Genomic DNA, 17,266 nt, shown 5'->3' on the forward strand with positions numbered 1-17,266 from the left:
ATGTGCAATGGCCCCCTAATGAGTCCTGGAAGCCAGAGTCGGAACGGCTTAGCTACCATCCCTCTGCGGAATATCACAGGTAGTGCCTGTCCTGTTTGGGAGGCATCTTGTTCCCAGAGTTTGAAACCAGCTCAGCAGCCTCACCTACCACTCAGCAGCTGCACTGGGCACATCTGGGCCCCTTCACAGTTTTTGATATCTCAGTATCAAAGTGATTTTAAAAGTTGTGAAAGGGGGAAGAGTTCCGCTCTGTGGGGAAGAGATGCTACATTTCCCTCCTAACACCTATGACGGCACAGGCTGGGAACCTGACTGGTGCATGTGTGATCCTGGCAGGAAATCCTGCAGGAGACGAGCTTTCTCTTGCTCTTCAGAGTTCTCCCATCGAGTAGACAGTGGGAATGCCAGATGGCCAAGACTGAATGCAGAAAGACTCAGATCTAAGACAGCTCATCTTTAAGTTGTATAAAACTCTATCGTTTTTTTTCTTCTTAAGAAATAAAACAAAGCAGAATTTTTAAAAAAAAAAAGTCTATAATGCTAAAATTAAACAAAGCAAAACCTTTTAAAATGCATCTATTTTTTACTTTATGAATATTTTACCTGTGTGTATGTATGTGCATGTGTGAGGCACCCTCGTAGGACAGAAGAGAGTATTGGATCCCCCTGGGATTAGAGTTGTAGACGTGAGCTTCCCTGTGGATGGGTGGATGGTTCTGGGAACTGAACCCAGGACCTCTACAAGAGCAGCAACTGCGATTCACCCCTGTGCCACACACACACACACAGCCCTACACAAATCACACTAAATCACATAGTGGAAATAAGCGTCAAGTGATGAAAACAGTAACAGTTTTCTTGAACAGAAACATTCACCCTTGACTCGAACTTTCATCAAAGGTTGAAGAAATAAGCAAGAAGCAGTGGAGTTCGGAATCGGAATCAGAAGTCTCAGAGAACCTGCACCTTATGGTTGCTGAGTGTAATGACAACCAGTTGATTTTCAGAAGGAAAGACGAAAGGACTGGGAAGCTATCTCCTGCTGAAGAGAAAGATGAGCTTGCTGCGTAAGGCTGTAGAAATAGTTTAAAGTCAGTCGTCCTGCACCAAACACTAATAATAGTTTGGGCAAATAAACTGTAGGCGTCTGCTAGGACTATTCAGGTGTCTGCAAGGTTATTGGAAGAACATAAATAATTTAGTATCAATCCAATTGAATTGATAAATATTTTCTTTAAAAATAATGAGTTGATGAGTGTAAAGTGATGGTCCCTCTGGCACACTCTTGTTTATGGACATGGCTGGGCAAGGTAATTATGGGTAATTGAGGAGCGTGTATCGATATTTGCTTTGGTGTCATCCTTTGAAGCTAAAGTCTTAATTTCTAGAGCTGGGTCCCTCTGGGACAGGAAAACATAAAAACACCTATTTATTACATATTACATATAATAGGTGAACACATAATCAATATGAAATGTGAACAGAAAAAACATATATTAAAATGTCTGTGTAAGCATTTTATATATCCATATAGCATGTATGGGTACTTATGCTAGAATCGTGATAAGTTCAGAGACAGTGTGCTTATCAGTAAGAATTTATAGTGTTTTGCCCATTAAATATCACATTGTGTAGCCATTTAACAAATGAGCTCTGGGCTAGAGAGATGGATCAGCAACTAAGGGCACTGGCTACACTTGCAGTGGACCCAGATTCAATTCCCAGCACCTACACAGCGGTTCCCAACCGTCTGTAACTTCAACCCAACACCCTGGCCTCTGCAGTCATCAGGCATGCAAGTGGTGTGCAGACAAACATGCAGGCAAAACACTTACATACAAAATGAGACACGCATAAAATACACACTGAGAGGAGATGTGCATCTTCTGAGGCAATTGAGAATGGGGTCATTTTTCTGATTTCTTTATCAGTTCTGATTTCTTTATCAACATGTTCAGTTATTGGTATATTGGAAAGCTACTGATTTTTATATGTTAATTTTGTATCCTGACATTTTCTGAAAGTATTCTCATATCAAAAAGGTTTCTGGTTGAATAAGAAGAATCTTTTCCCTCTATCGGATGCTGGGCTAGTGGAGATTTTTTTCCCAATCTGTGGGTTTCCAATTTGTCTTATTGACTATGTCCTTTGCCTTACGGAAGCTTTCAGTTTTATGAGATCCCATATATCAATTCTTGATCGTAGAGCATGAGTCATTGGAGTTCTGTTTAGGAAGTTTCCCCCTGTGCCAATGAGTTTAAGACTTTCCCACTTTCTCTTCCATTAGATTCAGGGAGTTTAGAGGTCAGGTGGGGGTGGGGGGTTAGCATCATCCACATGGAGGCAGAGAGGTATGGGATGTGGAACAGTAGGAGGGTGGACAGGGCTTGGCAGGGTGGGAAATAAAATATGGAAGGTATAAAAATAATTAATAAAAAAAGAATGTTTTTAGTGGACAACTTCTTAGTCTACAACCTGAAATGATTTGACCCCTGCCTCCCTGTCGTTAGCCCTGTATGTTTTTGGCTTGCTACCATATTCTGTCTAAAATTCAAGCATAATGTTAAATATAATGGTTGCCAGTTAGGGGGAAATGCACTCAGATTTCCCCCATTTTGTATAATGTTCGCTATAGATTCAAATGCAGGCTTATTAAATCAAGGCGTGCTCCTTCGAGGCTTTATCATGAGAGATGCTGAACTTGGACAAGCAGCTGCAAAGATTGAGATGATGAGATGATTTCTGTCTCTGGGGATCGTGGGATGTATGCCAAGATACATATTTATTTTTTTATTTTGTGTATGTGATTGGAATAGGAATGCCTCCCCCTGAGGCTCATGTGTTTGAATGCTTGGCCCATAGGGAGAGGCACTATTAAGAGGCGTGGCCTTGCTACAGTAGGTGCGGCCTTGTTGGAGGAAGTGTGTCACTGTTGGGGCAGGCTCTGAGGTCTCCAGTGCTCAAACTACACCAGGTGTGGCACATAATCTGTTGCTGCCTGCAGATCAAGACGTAGACCTCCCAACTCCTTCACCAGTGCCATGTCTGCCTGCACGCTGCCATGCTCCTGACCATGGTGACAATGGACTGAACCCTTGAAACTGTAAGCCAGCTCCAATTAACTGTTTCCCTTTAAAAGAGTTGCCTTGGTCACGGCATCTCTTCACAGTGATAAAATTCAAACTAAGACATGTATGTTGAACCATCCTTGTGTAGCTGAAATTAAACTAACTTGATAGCTGGGTATGATATTTCAATATGTTGTTAATTTTGTTTTTCAAGGATTTTATTGAAAATTTTTATATCTATGTTCAGCAGCAAAACTGACAATTTTGATTATTTATTCATTTACCTATTTAAATTTTTTTCTCTAATTTTGATGTCAGAATAATAAGACCAAACACATTATATGTCATCACTAGTTTCCTCTCCACTTTATCTTTATGGGGCAGTATGAGGCCACTGTACTAGTCTAGTCCTTATTTGAATTTGGTAGATTATGCATGGATTCAGCCCAGCCCTGTCCTTCCCAAAGCTGAGAGATTCTGTTTTCTTTTTTGGTTTTGTTTTTGAGTATTTTGCTCAGTATTTAAATGCAATTTTTATAGAGTACTTGCGGAACTGTTACTAAAATTCACATGCACACACACACACACACACACACGCAGCATCCATCACTGAAACACAGTTGCAGACATCCTTAGACTTGTGTTCTGCCTTGCTTATTTCAGCTTTGACATGAGGCCCAAGATCTGAGCCTGGAGCCCACCCTCCAGACTCCTGGGGTCAGCCTGAGATCCACTACTTCCCCAGAAGTCAAGACTGACCTCTGGGCACACCCCACATATCCCCAGACCTCAGCACGGACTTACTGGAGTCTACCCTGGTCTGGCCCCCGCGACCACCTCATGAGCCCGCTAGCCTCTTTCCTCACGGTCAGCCTGTCCTTGCCCTTGACTTAACGTTGGTAGGCCAGGTGGGTCCAGGGATTTGCATCTCATCTCGATTTTCAGCAATGTAGATTTCCAAAGAATTTGCTGATCAAACTGTATTTTAGTGTTGAAATTTTGAGGCTTGAATTGGTTTTGTGCATGCTTAGTAAGTACTCTCTAGCAACTGTGCTCCAGCACCTCCTGCTCAGGCTCCCAGCCACGCTGACACCGCTGCTGGTGCACCGCCATCTTGTTCATAACACTCATCTTCCTGCTTGAGTTTTGCTCCTTTGGCATCTTTCTACTTGGGCTGTTGGCTTTTTGATTAGCATTACAGATTTTATCCCCTTTAGTATCATTTTGTGCAGCCTCTAACACAGTCAGTATAGATGGGGTAGTGTGCAGAAAAATGACTCCTCAGTAAGCACTTATTGATTAGTAAATAGCAAATGCTATGTGACATATTACTGGTGTTCTAAACATTTGACTAGTAATATTTTTTAAAATGCTTCATTCTGGTCAGTTCTTATAATCTAAATTTGCACCTATGTGAGTTTTGAATAACTTGTTCCGGCATTTAGCAGTCCGTATTCTCTATATTTAACCATTTTTTCTCATAGAAAAATCCAACATTGTAGCCATGACTCATTATTCTTCGGTGAGTGCTTATGATAGTTTCAATTATGGCAAGCCATGTTGAATAAAATCCAAAGTTTATTTACATTTTACTAAAATCAAAGGCCAACAAGAGGGACCAGTGGGTTAAGATGTCTCCCGGGCAACCTGACGACCAAGGTTCAATCCTGAAGCCTGCGTAAAGATGGAGAGTGAAAACCAGTGCTGTGAATTTGCCCTCTGACCTGCACACTCATGGTCCATGCACACACACACACACATGCATGTCTCAGACACACATTAGTAATAACATTATAAATTCTTAAAATTAAATATAGGATAGCAAAATCACTTAGAATTTGTTTTTAAAATCTGTTTATTTAAAATCTGTTTATTTTATCTTATGTGTTTGGGTGTTCTCCCTGCATGTATGTGTGTGCCATGCGTGTGCAGTGCCTATGGGAACCAGAAGAGGGAGCTGGAGTTACAGGTGCTTGTGAGCCACCATGTGGGTGCTGGGAATCCAGCTTGGATCCTATGCAAAAGCAACAGGCAGTCTCACCTGTTGAGCCACGTCTGATATGAGCAGTCCTCGTAACCACTACTCCCCAGTTTTTGCCTGATGAGCTGTTTTGTTTTCCTGGATCTCATCTGTAACGCTTTGCACATGCTCAGACTCAACTCTTGGTCCACAAACTCATAGTCTTATATTTGCCCAGTTGAAGAATGAATCTGGCCTTCCCTTGCTTACCTGGTACTTTAGAATGTTTTACAGCTAGTAAGTAGATGCAGATGGGATTTATCCGCTGATGAATGAGTGTTGGTATCTGTGAATTTTTCAAAGGAGTGTTCCTGACTCATGTATAAAAGAAGCAAAGGACGGTGAAAAGGAAGCTTGGGGCCCCCGGGAGCCTGTGGTCACACCGGCATTTGAGAAGTCCCCTCCAGAAGCTGCTGGTCTGCTGCTAATGAAGGATGGTCACCTTCCCATGAAAATGGACCAGGTCGGAAGAAGGTAAAAGCTGCGAAGTTGTCACTCTGGGCCCTGCCCATGCAGCCCATGCTGCCGGCGCCCTGCCGGTGCTGCCGGTGCCTTGCCGGTGCTGCCGGTGCCTTGCCGGTGCTGCCGGTGCCTTGCCGGTGCTGCCGGTGCCCTGCCCGTGCTGCCGGTGCCCTGCCGGTGGAGATGCAGGCACACGGCAACAACAGCAACAAGCAACGTTTTCATCAGTGGCCATCACAGAAACCAGACCATGCGCAGGATAAACTGGTCCTTGGAGAGTCTTTTTCTCAGAAAAGCAACATAAAAATGGGTGACAACTAGTAAAAGATGTGAAATTTAAGAGCATTTCTTTTTTCCTTTTAAAATGAAGCTTTTTTTTAGAAGAGGATAAGGATGAAAATAATCCAGTATAGGAGGCAGTGTGCACAACTGAGAGCTTGATACATTATATCAGGCTAACCTGAAACTGTCACTCTAGCTTGTGTAAGCACAGAGAGACAGGCACATGCACAGACACACACACAGGAAGAGGGAGGAAAGAGAGGGGGGGAGGGAGAAAGAGAGGAGTTTGTACTAACATGGATCAGAAATCCAATGCTACTATTTTACATATATATATAATACACAGAGTCCAGGCCCCACTGCACAGGGAGTGGTGCCGCCCACCACAGGCTGAGTCTTCCCACATTATTTAATGTATAATCAAGACTGAATGCTGTGAACATTATCTCAGGCCAACCTGATCTAGAAATCCCTCACTGAGATTTTCCTCTCGGGTGATTCTTGGTTGGATCAAGTTGGTAATTAGAATTAACTACCACCAGTACTGTTAACTCTTTGTCCATTAAGTTTAACTTCCGTTTATAGTTGAATCCACTTTACAGGAAATGATTGCACTTTAAATTAGATAGCCTGGGCCTGTGAGGGAACTTACAACTATAGAGATGTTATATGACAAGACACCATTTGTGTTTTGTATGCTTAACATTTGCCTGAAAAGATTTTATTTTTTTTTTTTAAGGCTGACAAAGAGAGAAGCTAAAGAAAAGCACAAGGTACCGTAAATGAGTAGTCAGAAACAGAGTTTGATTGGTTGTAGGAGTGACACTGAGCCCGGGGAACCTGGGCTACAGGCCGAGTGACACCTCGAGGGGAGGAGCCACAGCTGCCACAGCTGCCACCAGCATCACCATCGCCCTGCAACCAGGATGTGAACCTGCCACTTCCGCTGCCCATCCCTGGTACTGCCCAACCCAAGCCTGGCACTGTGGGTATCGGGTATGGGGTCCGGCCTGTGAGTCCTCCCATGAGTAGTGTCTGCCCTACAAACATAGTTATGGCAAGACAGGTTTTGGAAACAGCACTGGTTTGTTATGAGAAAACATGAGTCTCATCCAGAAGAATGACAAAGGACAATGTATTCATGTGCCAGGCTGCCCAAAAGCCCAGCAGTCACTTCTCCCCAAAGGCGATGGAGTCTGATGCTGAGGCAGGAGGGGTCGACAGTGAATCCATAGCAGGTCTTACCCAAGCTAGAAACAGCCATGCCCCCGGAGCAGGAGGTGGGGGAGTGGATACGAGGAGGTGAAGAATACCCAAAGTCAGATGAACAAATGTCTGGTGACCCTGGGCATCCACGACAGTACCTCAGCGGGCTGTGCGGAATTAGTGATGAATCGGGGACAGAGCCACAGGGGCTGACCAGCGAGACCAGGTCTGCCGCTGGGCTGTAGGCATGGCGCTGCAGGGGCCTCCTCCTCCTGAGAAGGCGAGGAAGAGGAAACTCAAATGAGACCTGAAGTTAGTAACCCCGCCCACCCCACCCCCCATGCCAAAGTCCTTTCTGTCAGAACTTAAATTACCAACACTGATGCCCAGAGATCCACAAGCCAGGGGTGGCCAGGAGTCAGAACACTTGCTTCCCAGCTCTGTGGGCACAGCTGATAGGCTAGGCAAAGGTGGGAGGCTTAGGCTTTCCTCTGACCTTGCTGGTTCTGGGTCTGTCTAACTCTAACAGGACAGGAACTGAAACCCCAGTGACAGCAAAGGGACGCCTCAGATGCAGGGTGGCCAGAGCTTGCCCTTTGCCCATTACCCAGATGACGAGAAATACTTGCCCTGTACACTGTCGGGTGTCAGTTATTCATTCCTACTCCTAACTTGTAATAAATACTTAAGTCAGCCAGCATGGTGGTGCACGCCTTTAGTCCCAGCTTCGGGAGGCAGAGGCAGCAGGATTTTTTTGTGAGTTTAAGGGCAGCCTGGTCTACATAGATAATTCTAGGACAGCCAGGGCTACACAGAGAAACCCTGTCTCCAAAAGCCAAAGTAAAATGAGTGTGTAAGTTGCCTTTTTTTTTTTTTTAAGTAACTCTCCGGGGCTGGTGAGGCGGCCCAGTGAGTAGGCACATTCACCACAAAGCCAGGCGACCACAGTAGATCCCTAGACTTACGCAAAGGGGTCAGGAGAGACCGCACTCCACATGCGCAGTGTGGCAGCCTCACTGTCACATACAATACTAAATATATTTAATTTAAACATAACTGTAATAACTAATATTCATAGTTAAATTAGTATTAGTCTTTGTAATCAATAAAAATTATTGAAACATTTTATTAAGATATTTTTGTCAAACACAATATGATGTATCCACTGAAATATGTTACAGAGGTAAGGTTAAAAAGACTTATAAAAAGAGTAGTTTTGAAAAAGAAATTAAGAAACAGGAGACATATGGAGTAGGTGTGGGCAGCACACACCAATCCTAGAGGCAGGCAGATCTTTATGAGTTCAAGGCCAGCGTGATCTCATAGCAAGTTCTAGGCCAGCTGAGGCTACATAATGAAACCTTGTCTCAAAGTAAATTAATTATTAATAAATAGGAAATGTTAACCAGGGTACCATTTGACATAGTTTTATGTAGAATTCTACACATTTCTACTTACACGTCTAAGTTTTAAACCACCACTTCTGTGCATTTACTACATGTTAAATAAATTTGGGGGATGGTTTGAAATAGTGCTATTTTGCAGACGGAAACCCAAGTAAATGAAATGGAAGAAGCTAGCCATGGAAGCGAGCCTTGCGTGCCAGCCTCCAGCTGGGGTGAGTAACCCCATCTTTGCCGTGCGTGAGCTCATCCGCTCACTGCCAGTGAAGCACCTTGGAAGGGCATGCCCGCGGGGTCTGTGTGGCGGGGCCTCTGCTGCAGGGGGGCTGTGTTTGTATCCCTCAGCCCCGAGTCACAGAATGCAGAAGTGTTCAGGTCCTGGGGCCACCCGAGACGCCCTCGACACCATACTAGACAGAGAACAGCTTCAAACTCCCAGCCAGCAAGCTCAGCGGACTCCTGCTGCGCCCAACGTGAGAGGCATCCGAGGTGCGGTCCATCTTGCTGTCTAACCTTAGAACTCTACCTCCTCAAACCTTGATCCACTCTGTCACCTGAACGGTCTGTTTTCAGAATTCCCCCAGGTGTCACTTCCGGCTCGCTCTCCCTGGCTCTGGCTTCTCAAGGGTCTCACTACCCCTTCGACATGTGTTATTGTAACAGAACCTTGTGTTTTCAGTAACTCCGCTGAGGCCTTCTTAACCAAAATAAATTAGACATATGTAAAGTGTGCCCTACGCCTAGGTGTCTGCATGTTTAAGCACATATTTACCACCATTGTCAACATGGGTTTCAATAAATCTTTCCTTCACAGACGTTTCCTCAGTTGTCGTAAAGTTCCCTACTAAGAAGCTACCAGTTCATTTTGCAAAGTACTTGAATCCTTCCCTCTCCCATCACCGTTACATGACAGCTACAATGCCCAGTGTCTCCGTGTATTTACATAGTAGTATCACGGGCCCTTTTCATTTCTACCATATTCTAGTAAGTGCCTATTGCATTTATCAGTGTCATTTTTTAAAAAACTATTTTTCATAATCTTTGAGAATTTCATATGACATATTTTGGTCCTATTACCCACCTTTCCCCAGCTCCTCCCATAACCAGCCTCCCTTCATGCCCGCCCAGCTTGGCAGGTTTCCTCCCTTCTTCATGGAGTCCAGTGCATTGCCCCATTACTCTTGGGAGTAGGGCCTGCCCTGGCGTGTGGACAACCTACCAGGGGCCCCATCGTTTAAGAAAACTGACTCTGTCTCCACTGCTATCAAATGCCAGTAGCTCCTGTGCAAGTAGTGGGATTGTGAGCCCACCTCCCCTTCGGATGCTGGGACTTTTTTTTTTTTTTTTGCCCTGAACTTATATGGATCTGTAGCAACCACTATGACTTTATATGTGCTACTGCCCTGCTGCATCTGGAAAAGGCTGTTGCCTCGATGTTACCCACAATGTCTGCCTCTTAGAATTTTCCCAACCCCTCTTCGTCAAAGATGATGAGCCTTGGGGGAGGGGTGTGATTATGTGCCCACCTGGATCTTGGCATTCCACAGTCTATTCTCTACATTTCGGCTGTTTGAGAGTCTGTCTGAATCCCATCTACTGCGGGAATCTTCTCTGATGAGGGCTGAGAGATGTTCTGGTGTATGTGTACACTAGGAAGTCATCAGTAGTCATTTTAAATCTATGTCCATTTAGCAGGATGATAGTCTTAGGTTCTTCCCTAAGGCCTATGACCCATCCAACCACAGGTTCTTGGCCCCTTTAACAGTGCCAGGTATGGATTCCATCTCTTGACGCGGACCTTAGATCCAATCAGAAAGTGGTTGACTAACCTTATGACATTCACGGTACTGTCTCGCCAGTGGGCATGTCTTGTCAGGCACTGGCCTGTCTGCCGCTCACAGAGTTCACAGCTGGGCAGAGCCAATGACCACTTCTCTCCTCCAGTAGCATACATAGCACCTTCTAGCAGCATGGAAGCTAGCCAGTAGGAAGAGGCTTCCAGGTGAGTACAAGCTTCAGTTTTTCCATGTTCTGTTACTCAGGTTTGTGTTGTCTTCAGCAGTAGGGTCTTACTGCCAAGCTCCGGGGATAACCAAGAATAGTGACAATAGAGTGTAACATGACCCATTGGCCATCAACTCAAAAAGAGGTAAAAGGTAACCTGTTCCTCAAACTGAAGGGTTTTTTTTTAACACACTATTAAGCTTCTTTCTGTGTTTATTTTCTATTTGTATGATGTGTGTGTGTGTGTGTGTGCATGGACGCGTACATGAGTGCATTTCTGGGTATTTAGTACAGGCCCCTGTGAGCCAGGTGCAGGAGGCACCACTGAGTTGTATCTCCAGCTCTCTGGTAGATTTGTTAAAGAGTCTTGGTTAGTTCCACTGCTGACCTTGAACTCCCAGGGTGGCTCAGGAATGAAATGGCTTTTGATTCTCCTGCCTCAGCATCTTGGGTAGCTGGGATTAGAGACCCGTGTCACTGGGCGTTCTAGTTTCCTATAACTGTGATAATCCATGCAAATGAAATAACCTGGTGTATTTTGTTGTGAGGTCCTCTTAACTCCAACATAACTCAAAACACCAGGTCAATGAAAACGACAACAATGTATTACAACAAAGCTGCCACTGATCGATCAATGCCACCGAACAGACTCGGGAGCTGAACGACGATGAGCGTGAAGAGAAATTGCACAGCATATTTAAAGGATGAGACCACAGAGTGAGGGGTGGGCTGTTGCATTGTCCAATCATATTTTGACACAAGGGGTCAAGCAAAGGAGTTTTCACCAATCAGAATAAGTCATTGGAGCTTACTTTTTTATTCAGGCAGACAATCTGTCATTCACCTGGTTCTCACTCGTGTTCATTCCATATATGACTGAGAGGCTATCGACTCTCCAATAACCTTTTACTGGGCATGGGAGTGACAGCCCCTGACAACCCAAGATTTAGAAGCATCGACTTCTACAATAGAACCACTAGGGAACTGTTGTTGAATGGAATTCTTAGTGAAAACACAAATGCCCAGAGACGTGCTGCTCTCCTAGAGATGGCTGGCATCCCATCCACGGTGTGTCCAAACAAATACCCTCTCACTGGGGCTTCTAGCAGGAGAAGAGGTAATCTTGAGGTTGCTGCAGCAACACAACTATAGAACATGGCTTCTTTACCCTAGTATATATGACTTCAGGTCATACCGTGTAGGGACAGAAATGTGTTCATAGCTCTGGTATGCTTGTTATGACCTTCTATGTTCTCTTGTTAACATAAAAGATTATTTTATAAGTATGTTTTACACACTCGTGACATCCATCGTATATTTTTAATAATCCTATAGCATGTGGTTCTATAAATTTTTCAGACTTTGAAAGGTCAAAACAATTTAAAAAGAAAAACACAATGTCTAGAGTTTCCATTGCTGTGAAGAGATACCATGGCCAAGGCAACTCTAATTAAGGAAAACTTTTCATTGGGGCTGACTTAGTTTCAGAGGTTCAGTCCATTATCATCATGGCAGGAAACAGGCAGCAGGCAGGCAGGCCTGGTGCTGGAAAAGCTGACAGTTTTACATTTTGATCCAAAGGAATCCAGGAGGAGACTCTGTCTTCCACAGGCAGCCAGGAGGAAGCTCTCTCCCCACCCTGGGTGGGGCTTGAGCATAGAACCTCAAAGGCCACCCCAACAGTAATGAACTTCCTCCAACAAAGCCACGAGTGTCACTTCCCATGAGCCAAACACATCCAAACCACCACAGGCCAACCCGTTTAAACATGCCTGGTTCAAGGGTTAGCCGTAGTTAAATCTGTCCACCATTGTGCTATTGATGTGGATTACTACTAATTCAGATGCGTTAAAGCAAAATTTAATTTTTAAAAAGTTATCTCTGGTGAGTCTACTTCTCTTTGAATTGCAATATGAGATATGTTTACGTCACACTAAACAGCTTGACCCTTCCTCCCTGTTCTCTGACAGCCTCCAGTTCTCCCCAGTGTTAGGTACCTCCTTTTCCTAACCCAATGATTCTCAACCTTCCTAAAATGGTGACCCTTAAATACAGTTCCTCATGTTGAGGTGACCCCCAAAACCATAAAATTATTTTCATTGCTACTTTATTACTGTAATTTTGCTACTGCTATAAATTGTAATGTAAATATCTGATATGAGGCCTTTGTAAGGGGGTTGTGACCCACGGGCTGAGAACTACTGTCCTAACCTATTATGACTGACTTACGGGTTATCCGGACAGTCTGCTGGGAATGGACTCTTCCTGGCATTCTGTGAGCCTGTTCCAGTGTTCCAGGGCTCTGGAAGCTTTACAGGTGTTCTTCCCGTCAGCCACCAAAGCCTTCGTGGCACAGCGTTGGGTCACACTCTGCTAATGTTGAAGGGGCCTCAGCAGGTCTGCGGCGTTCTGCTACAGTGCTCTCTCCTCTCCCCTTCCCTCCCGTGTTCTGTCCTCTGCAAGCCTCAGCTCACCAGAATCACGTTCCTCACCAGAGAATCCAGATGGTTCCACATGAGCGCCTCCTTGTTGTTTGATGGCCTGGACCCTCTCTTCACAGGAAGCTATCTTGCTGGGAAAACCTTTCACCTGTTCTCTTTCCATCATAGGCCATTATCTTCATAAAGCCATTATCTTAATAATTGTAAATATATTTTCCAATACAATATATATATGTATATATATATATATATATATTAGTATACAATATATACACTACAGTACAACTATAAATATATTTTGTGGGCTGGAGAGATGGCTCAGTGGTTAAAAGCACTAACTGTTCTTCCGGAGGTCCTGAATTCAATTCCCAGCAACCACATGGTGGCTCACAACCATCTGTAATGGGATCCAGTGCCCTCTTCTGGTGTGTCTGAAGACAACTGCAGTGTACTCATCATATATATAAAGTAAAGAAATAAAATCTAAAAATAAAAAGTAAATATATGTTGTATATATTATATATACAATATATACAATATTGTATGTTCAGTATATTGTATGTATAATAATACAATGATAGCTATATTTTCTAATAATTATAATAATATTTTGGCATTTAGTTCATCCTCCATTTCTCAGTGTAGTTTTTTCCTCCATGGGAAAATCTACTTTGATCTCATTTTAGATCAGTTCTCATAGAACTGTTTCCCTGCAGCATCTATCTGAATATATAATGCTCATTTTGTGTCTTTTCTCCCTTAGCTTTGCAACTAGATAAAAGCAAGTATATTTTTCAGGGTTCTCTGGGGTAACAGAACTTATAGAATGAATATGTTTGTATAAGGGGGATGTATTAGAATGGCTTAGAGGCTGTGGCCCAGCTAATCCAACAGTGGTTGTCTACTAATTAAAGGTTCAAGAACCCAGTGGTTGTTCAACCCATGAGGATGGATGTATCAGCTGGTTTTCCATATATGCCAGATCTCAAGGAAGTAGCCTCTAACATCCCTGAAGGAATGGACTTGTCAGAGGGCAACCAGGTAGAGAGCTTCCTTCTGCCATGCCCTTTATATAAGATTTCAGCAGAAGGTGTGGCCCAGATTAAAAGTGGATCTTCCCACCACAAAACTGGATTAGAGGTGGATCTTTCTGCCTTTTGATCTAGATTAGAAATTGGGTCTTCCAACTTCAAATGCTTTAATTAAAAAAAAAATTCCCCACAGGTGTGCCTAGCCAATTGGGTTTTAGTTAATTCTAGATATAATCAAGTTGGCAAGCAATAATATCCATCACACAAGGACTCATTTGTTCTAGCTGCAGAATTTAACACTGTGTTCATTACAGGTATATAGTGCTTACTGTTCTGCATAAGAATGGTTGACTGTGAAAACGTGGTCCCTGTGTACAAAATATGCTCACGTATGATCTTGTCTCATGCTATCTTCTCTCTTCTAAAGGTTCTAGTGGCCCCCTGAAGATCTGGGATACGGCTCACTCAGATGAAAGACTAATAGAGCTGAAGAATAGTCGCTATGAACTGCTTTCAAGAAAACCTGGAGAAATGGAAAATAAGGCTAGTGAAGTGCAGAGAGAACAGACAGAAATTAAAAAAATTAAATCCTGGTCACAGCATGAAGAGGTGGCACGGGACAAGCTCTGCGCTCTGAGGCATGGTATCTTAGTTGGTTTTTAAATCTTTTATATGTGTATGTGTCTGCTTACATGTGTGTGTGTGTCACATGCATGGAACACCCCTGAGGCCAGAAGAGGGCATCGGATTGCCTGGAACCAGAGTCACAGATAAGTGTGAGTCCCTGTGAGTGCTTGCAATCCAACCCAGGTCCTCTCAAGGGCGGCCGATGCTTGCAACCTCTGAGCCTTTTCTCCAGCCCCATGACATCTTAGCTCTAGAGGAACGCTTGAACCATCACATTGTACTACCGATAGGCAATGGCTGGCTTACGGGCTAGTGCGCTAGAACATTTTCAGTCCTGTGGAATGTGGAATTATTAGGGAAAGTGTAACTGCCTCATTTGAATATGAGCATTTGAAACAAATAAATTCATAATCTTCAAAACAGGAAATTGAGTGGCTATGCTGAGTCCTATTGTTCCTTATTCATTTAGGACTGAGAATTGTGTTCACTTTCGTATTTTCCTATTACAGTTAATGCAAGAAACGCCATTTGGACTTTGTTTTCTGAATTTCTGAATATTTCGAAAAAATTCATATACATGACTTGTACAAAGTATAGGAATTTTTTTAAAGCCTGAATCAACACATCTTACCTGTTTTTTTAAAAAAGCTTAATATGCATCTACAGCTTTATCTGAAGAGCATGAAGGAGTCGTTATTTCTCAGCTCAACTACTTTCAAATTTATACAGCTGTTCTCTTTAATTACCCAGTTACTTTGCTATGAACCCAACAAAGGCCATCATGAATGACAAGTCTGGGGATGGGCTAGACCCCCATCTGTATATTAACAAAAATGAAAAACAAAAGAAAGAGGCCACTGTTCATTTATTCCACATATTTCATACATCCATAATTGATTCAGATTTCTATGTTAAAGAACTACTCACTGTTACTAAATGATAGGATCATGTATTTTTCACAAAAGTCTATCAAGTCTCCTATGTGATAAATAATATTGGGATATGGTTGGAATGTTAGGAACAGCAGGGTGAGAGATAGCAAATACTAGATTCATTCTTCAGGTCTTCGGTCATGGCTACCCTACTGTGTGAACACCTGGAGATGCTCCTTTGCAATGCCAATCATTTTGGGGCACATCTGGCACATTTTATGGTGGTGAAATTTTATTTCAAGTCAATTTATTCAATTATTTGGAAGGGTGATCCATCAAGAAGATTATTTGTTAGTATAATGAAATCACAATGACCATTTTTCCTCAAAATGAGTTGCAGTGTGTTTCAATACTCCAGGTTCCCCTTAAAGCAAAAGGAGAAACAAGAAAATGCTGAGTTTGTGTTTCAACAGAAGAAACCACAATTACGAAGGGAAAAAGAGCAGTGTGGTGAGAGTGTGGAGCGGACTCGACACCCTGAAATCAGGACAGTGATCACGGAACTAAAGGCCCTAGAAAAAGATTTGAGACAGGTAAACTAGTTGTGTAAAAGTTCATGTTTCTGAGAGTTTGGTAAGTATTATTTAGATCATTCCAATTTTGTATATGTCTTCAGATAAATACATGTGACTAACAGAAAATGGTCAGAAAGAAAAGGTATTGCAAGACAATTCAGCACTATGAGAATGGGAAAGCATGCATTACACTAACTCAGCCTTGCACATCACTTGACTGTGTCCTCCCCGGGACACCAGGCGTCGCCCTCCTGTGTTGACCTAAATATTGCCACGCCATCCACTTTTGAATTACTGAGAACAAAAATGTTAAATGGAGGCATTAGTAGCTAAGTTAATGAATTATAAACCCAGCATCTAATAGTGTTCACCACGTACGTGTTCCTGGCTGGAGAACCAGAGGGACGCTGGAGTTGAGTCAGCTGCCACCAGGGTGACCATTTAGTGTTTTATGTTAAAACGAGGACTATTCATGTTTGCATCTGTAATGAATCTGTTAGGTCTTTTGTAAACAGCAGTGTTACCCAGGCCTGTCTCTGCAGCTGCTTTTGCACTTTGACGAGTTTGCTTATTGATGCAGCTTCAGTGGTTACTGTAAGGTGATCATCCTTACAGAACAAAACACCAAAGTCTCGTAAGATAGGGCTGGGGAAAGTCATCTTAGCAACAAGATTTAATAGCAACCACGCAAAGCACAGAGGAGGTCGGAGATGCTTGAGGCATTTCCCAGTATGTACCTGTATCATGAAAAAGGAAGGAAATTGGGGCCCTAAGTTTATGTGTATAATGGAGGGATTTGGGAGAGGCCATGGCAATGTGGAATTGAGTCATCTTTGCTCCTGATGCATAACCAAGGCTGGTCTTGAATTCCTGACATCACACTTCCATTTCCCAAGTTACAGTAATGTTCTTAATTTAACCCCATTTGTCTGTCTGAATCATGGCATCCATAATAAGCTAATTCAAAGAGAAGGCTTTCCATGTTTTCCTTTAAAACCTACAATCAGAGGGGATTCTGGGTGTGTTTAAGCCGTTGACTTAGGCCGTTCTCTCCACCGAAAGTCCCCTCAGCAATGGCTAGTCGGTCCCTGGGCATCCAGCAGCTACCTCAGGCTGATGCCCGAGGCCCACATGCGAAAGGACCCGAGGCTGAAGCAGGCCAAAGAAGCAGCCCAGGCTGAAACTGAACAGCACTGCCTGTGGAGGGAGGAGGTCACAGCCAAGGAAGCTGAGGCACTGGGGTCCCGCGGCGGCAGCTGAGGTAGCAAGGCGGGG

At 43.5% G+C, this 17,266-nt stretch overlaps 1 protein-coding gene across 1 annotated transcript in view; it reads left to right on the top strand.

The window, feature by feature from the left end:
• The window catches only part of LOC127696778 (ankyrin repeat domain-containing protein 26-like), a 101,833-nt gene that overhangs the window by 71,207 nt on the left and 13,360 nt on the right, over positions 1–17,266 (top strand). The window contains 7 exon segments of the mRNA XM_052199712.1: positions 901–948; positions 1,033–1,067; positions 5,392–5,562; positions 6,572–6,605; positions 8,584–8,656; positions 14,345–14,555; positions 15,835–16,009. Coding sequence (XP_052055672.1) covers positions 901–948; positions 1,033–1,067; positions 5,392–5,562; positions 6,572–6,605; positions 8,584–8,656; positions 14,345–14,555; positions 15,835–16,009 — 747 coding nt within the window.

The sequence above is a fragment of the Apodemus sylvaticus genome, chromosome 11 (genome assembly GCF_947179515.1).
Source record: "Apodemus sylvaticus chromosome 11, mApoSyl1.1, whole genome shotgun sequence".
NCBI lineage: Eukaryota > Metazoa > Chordata > Mammalia > Rodentia > Muridae > Apodemus > Apodemus sylvaticus.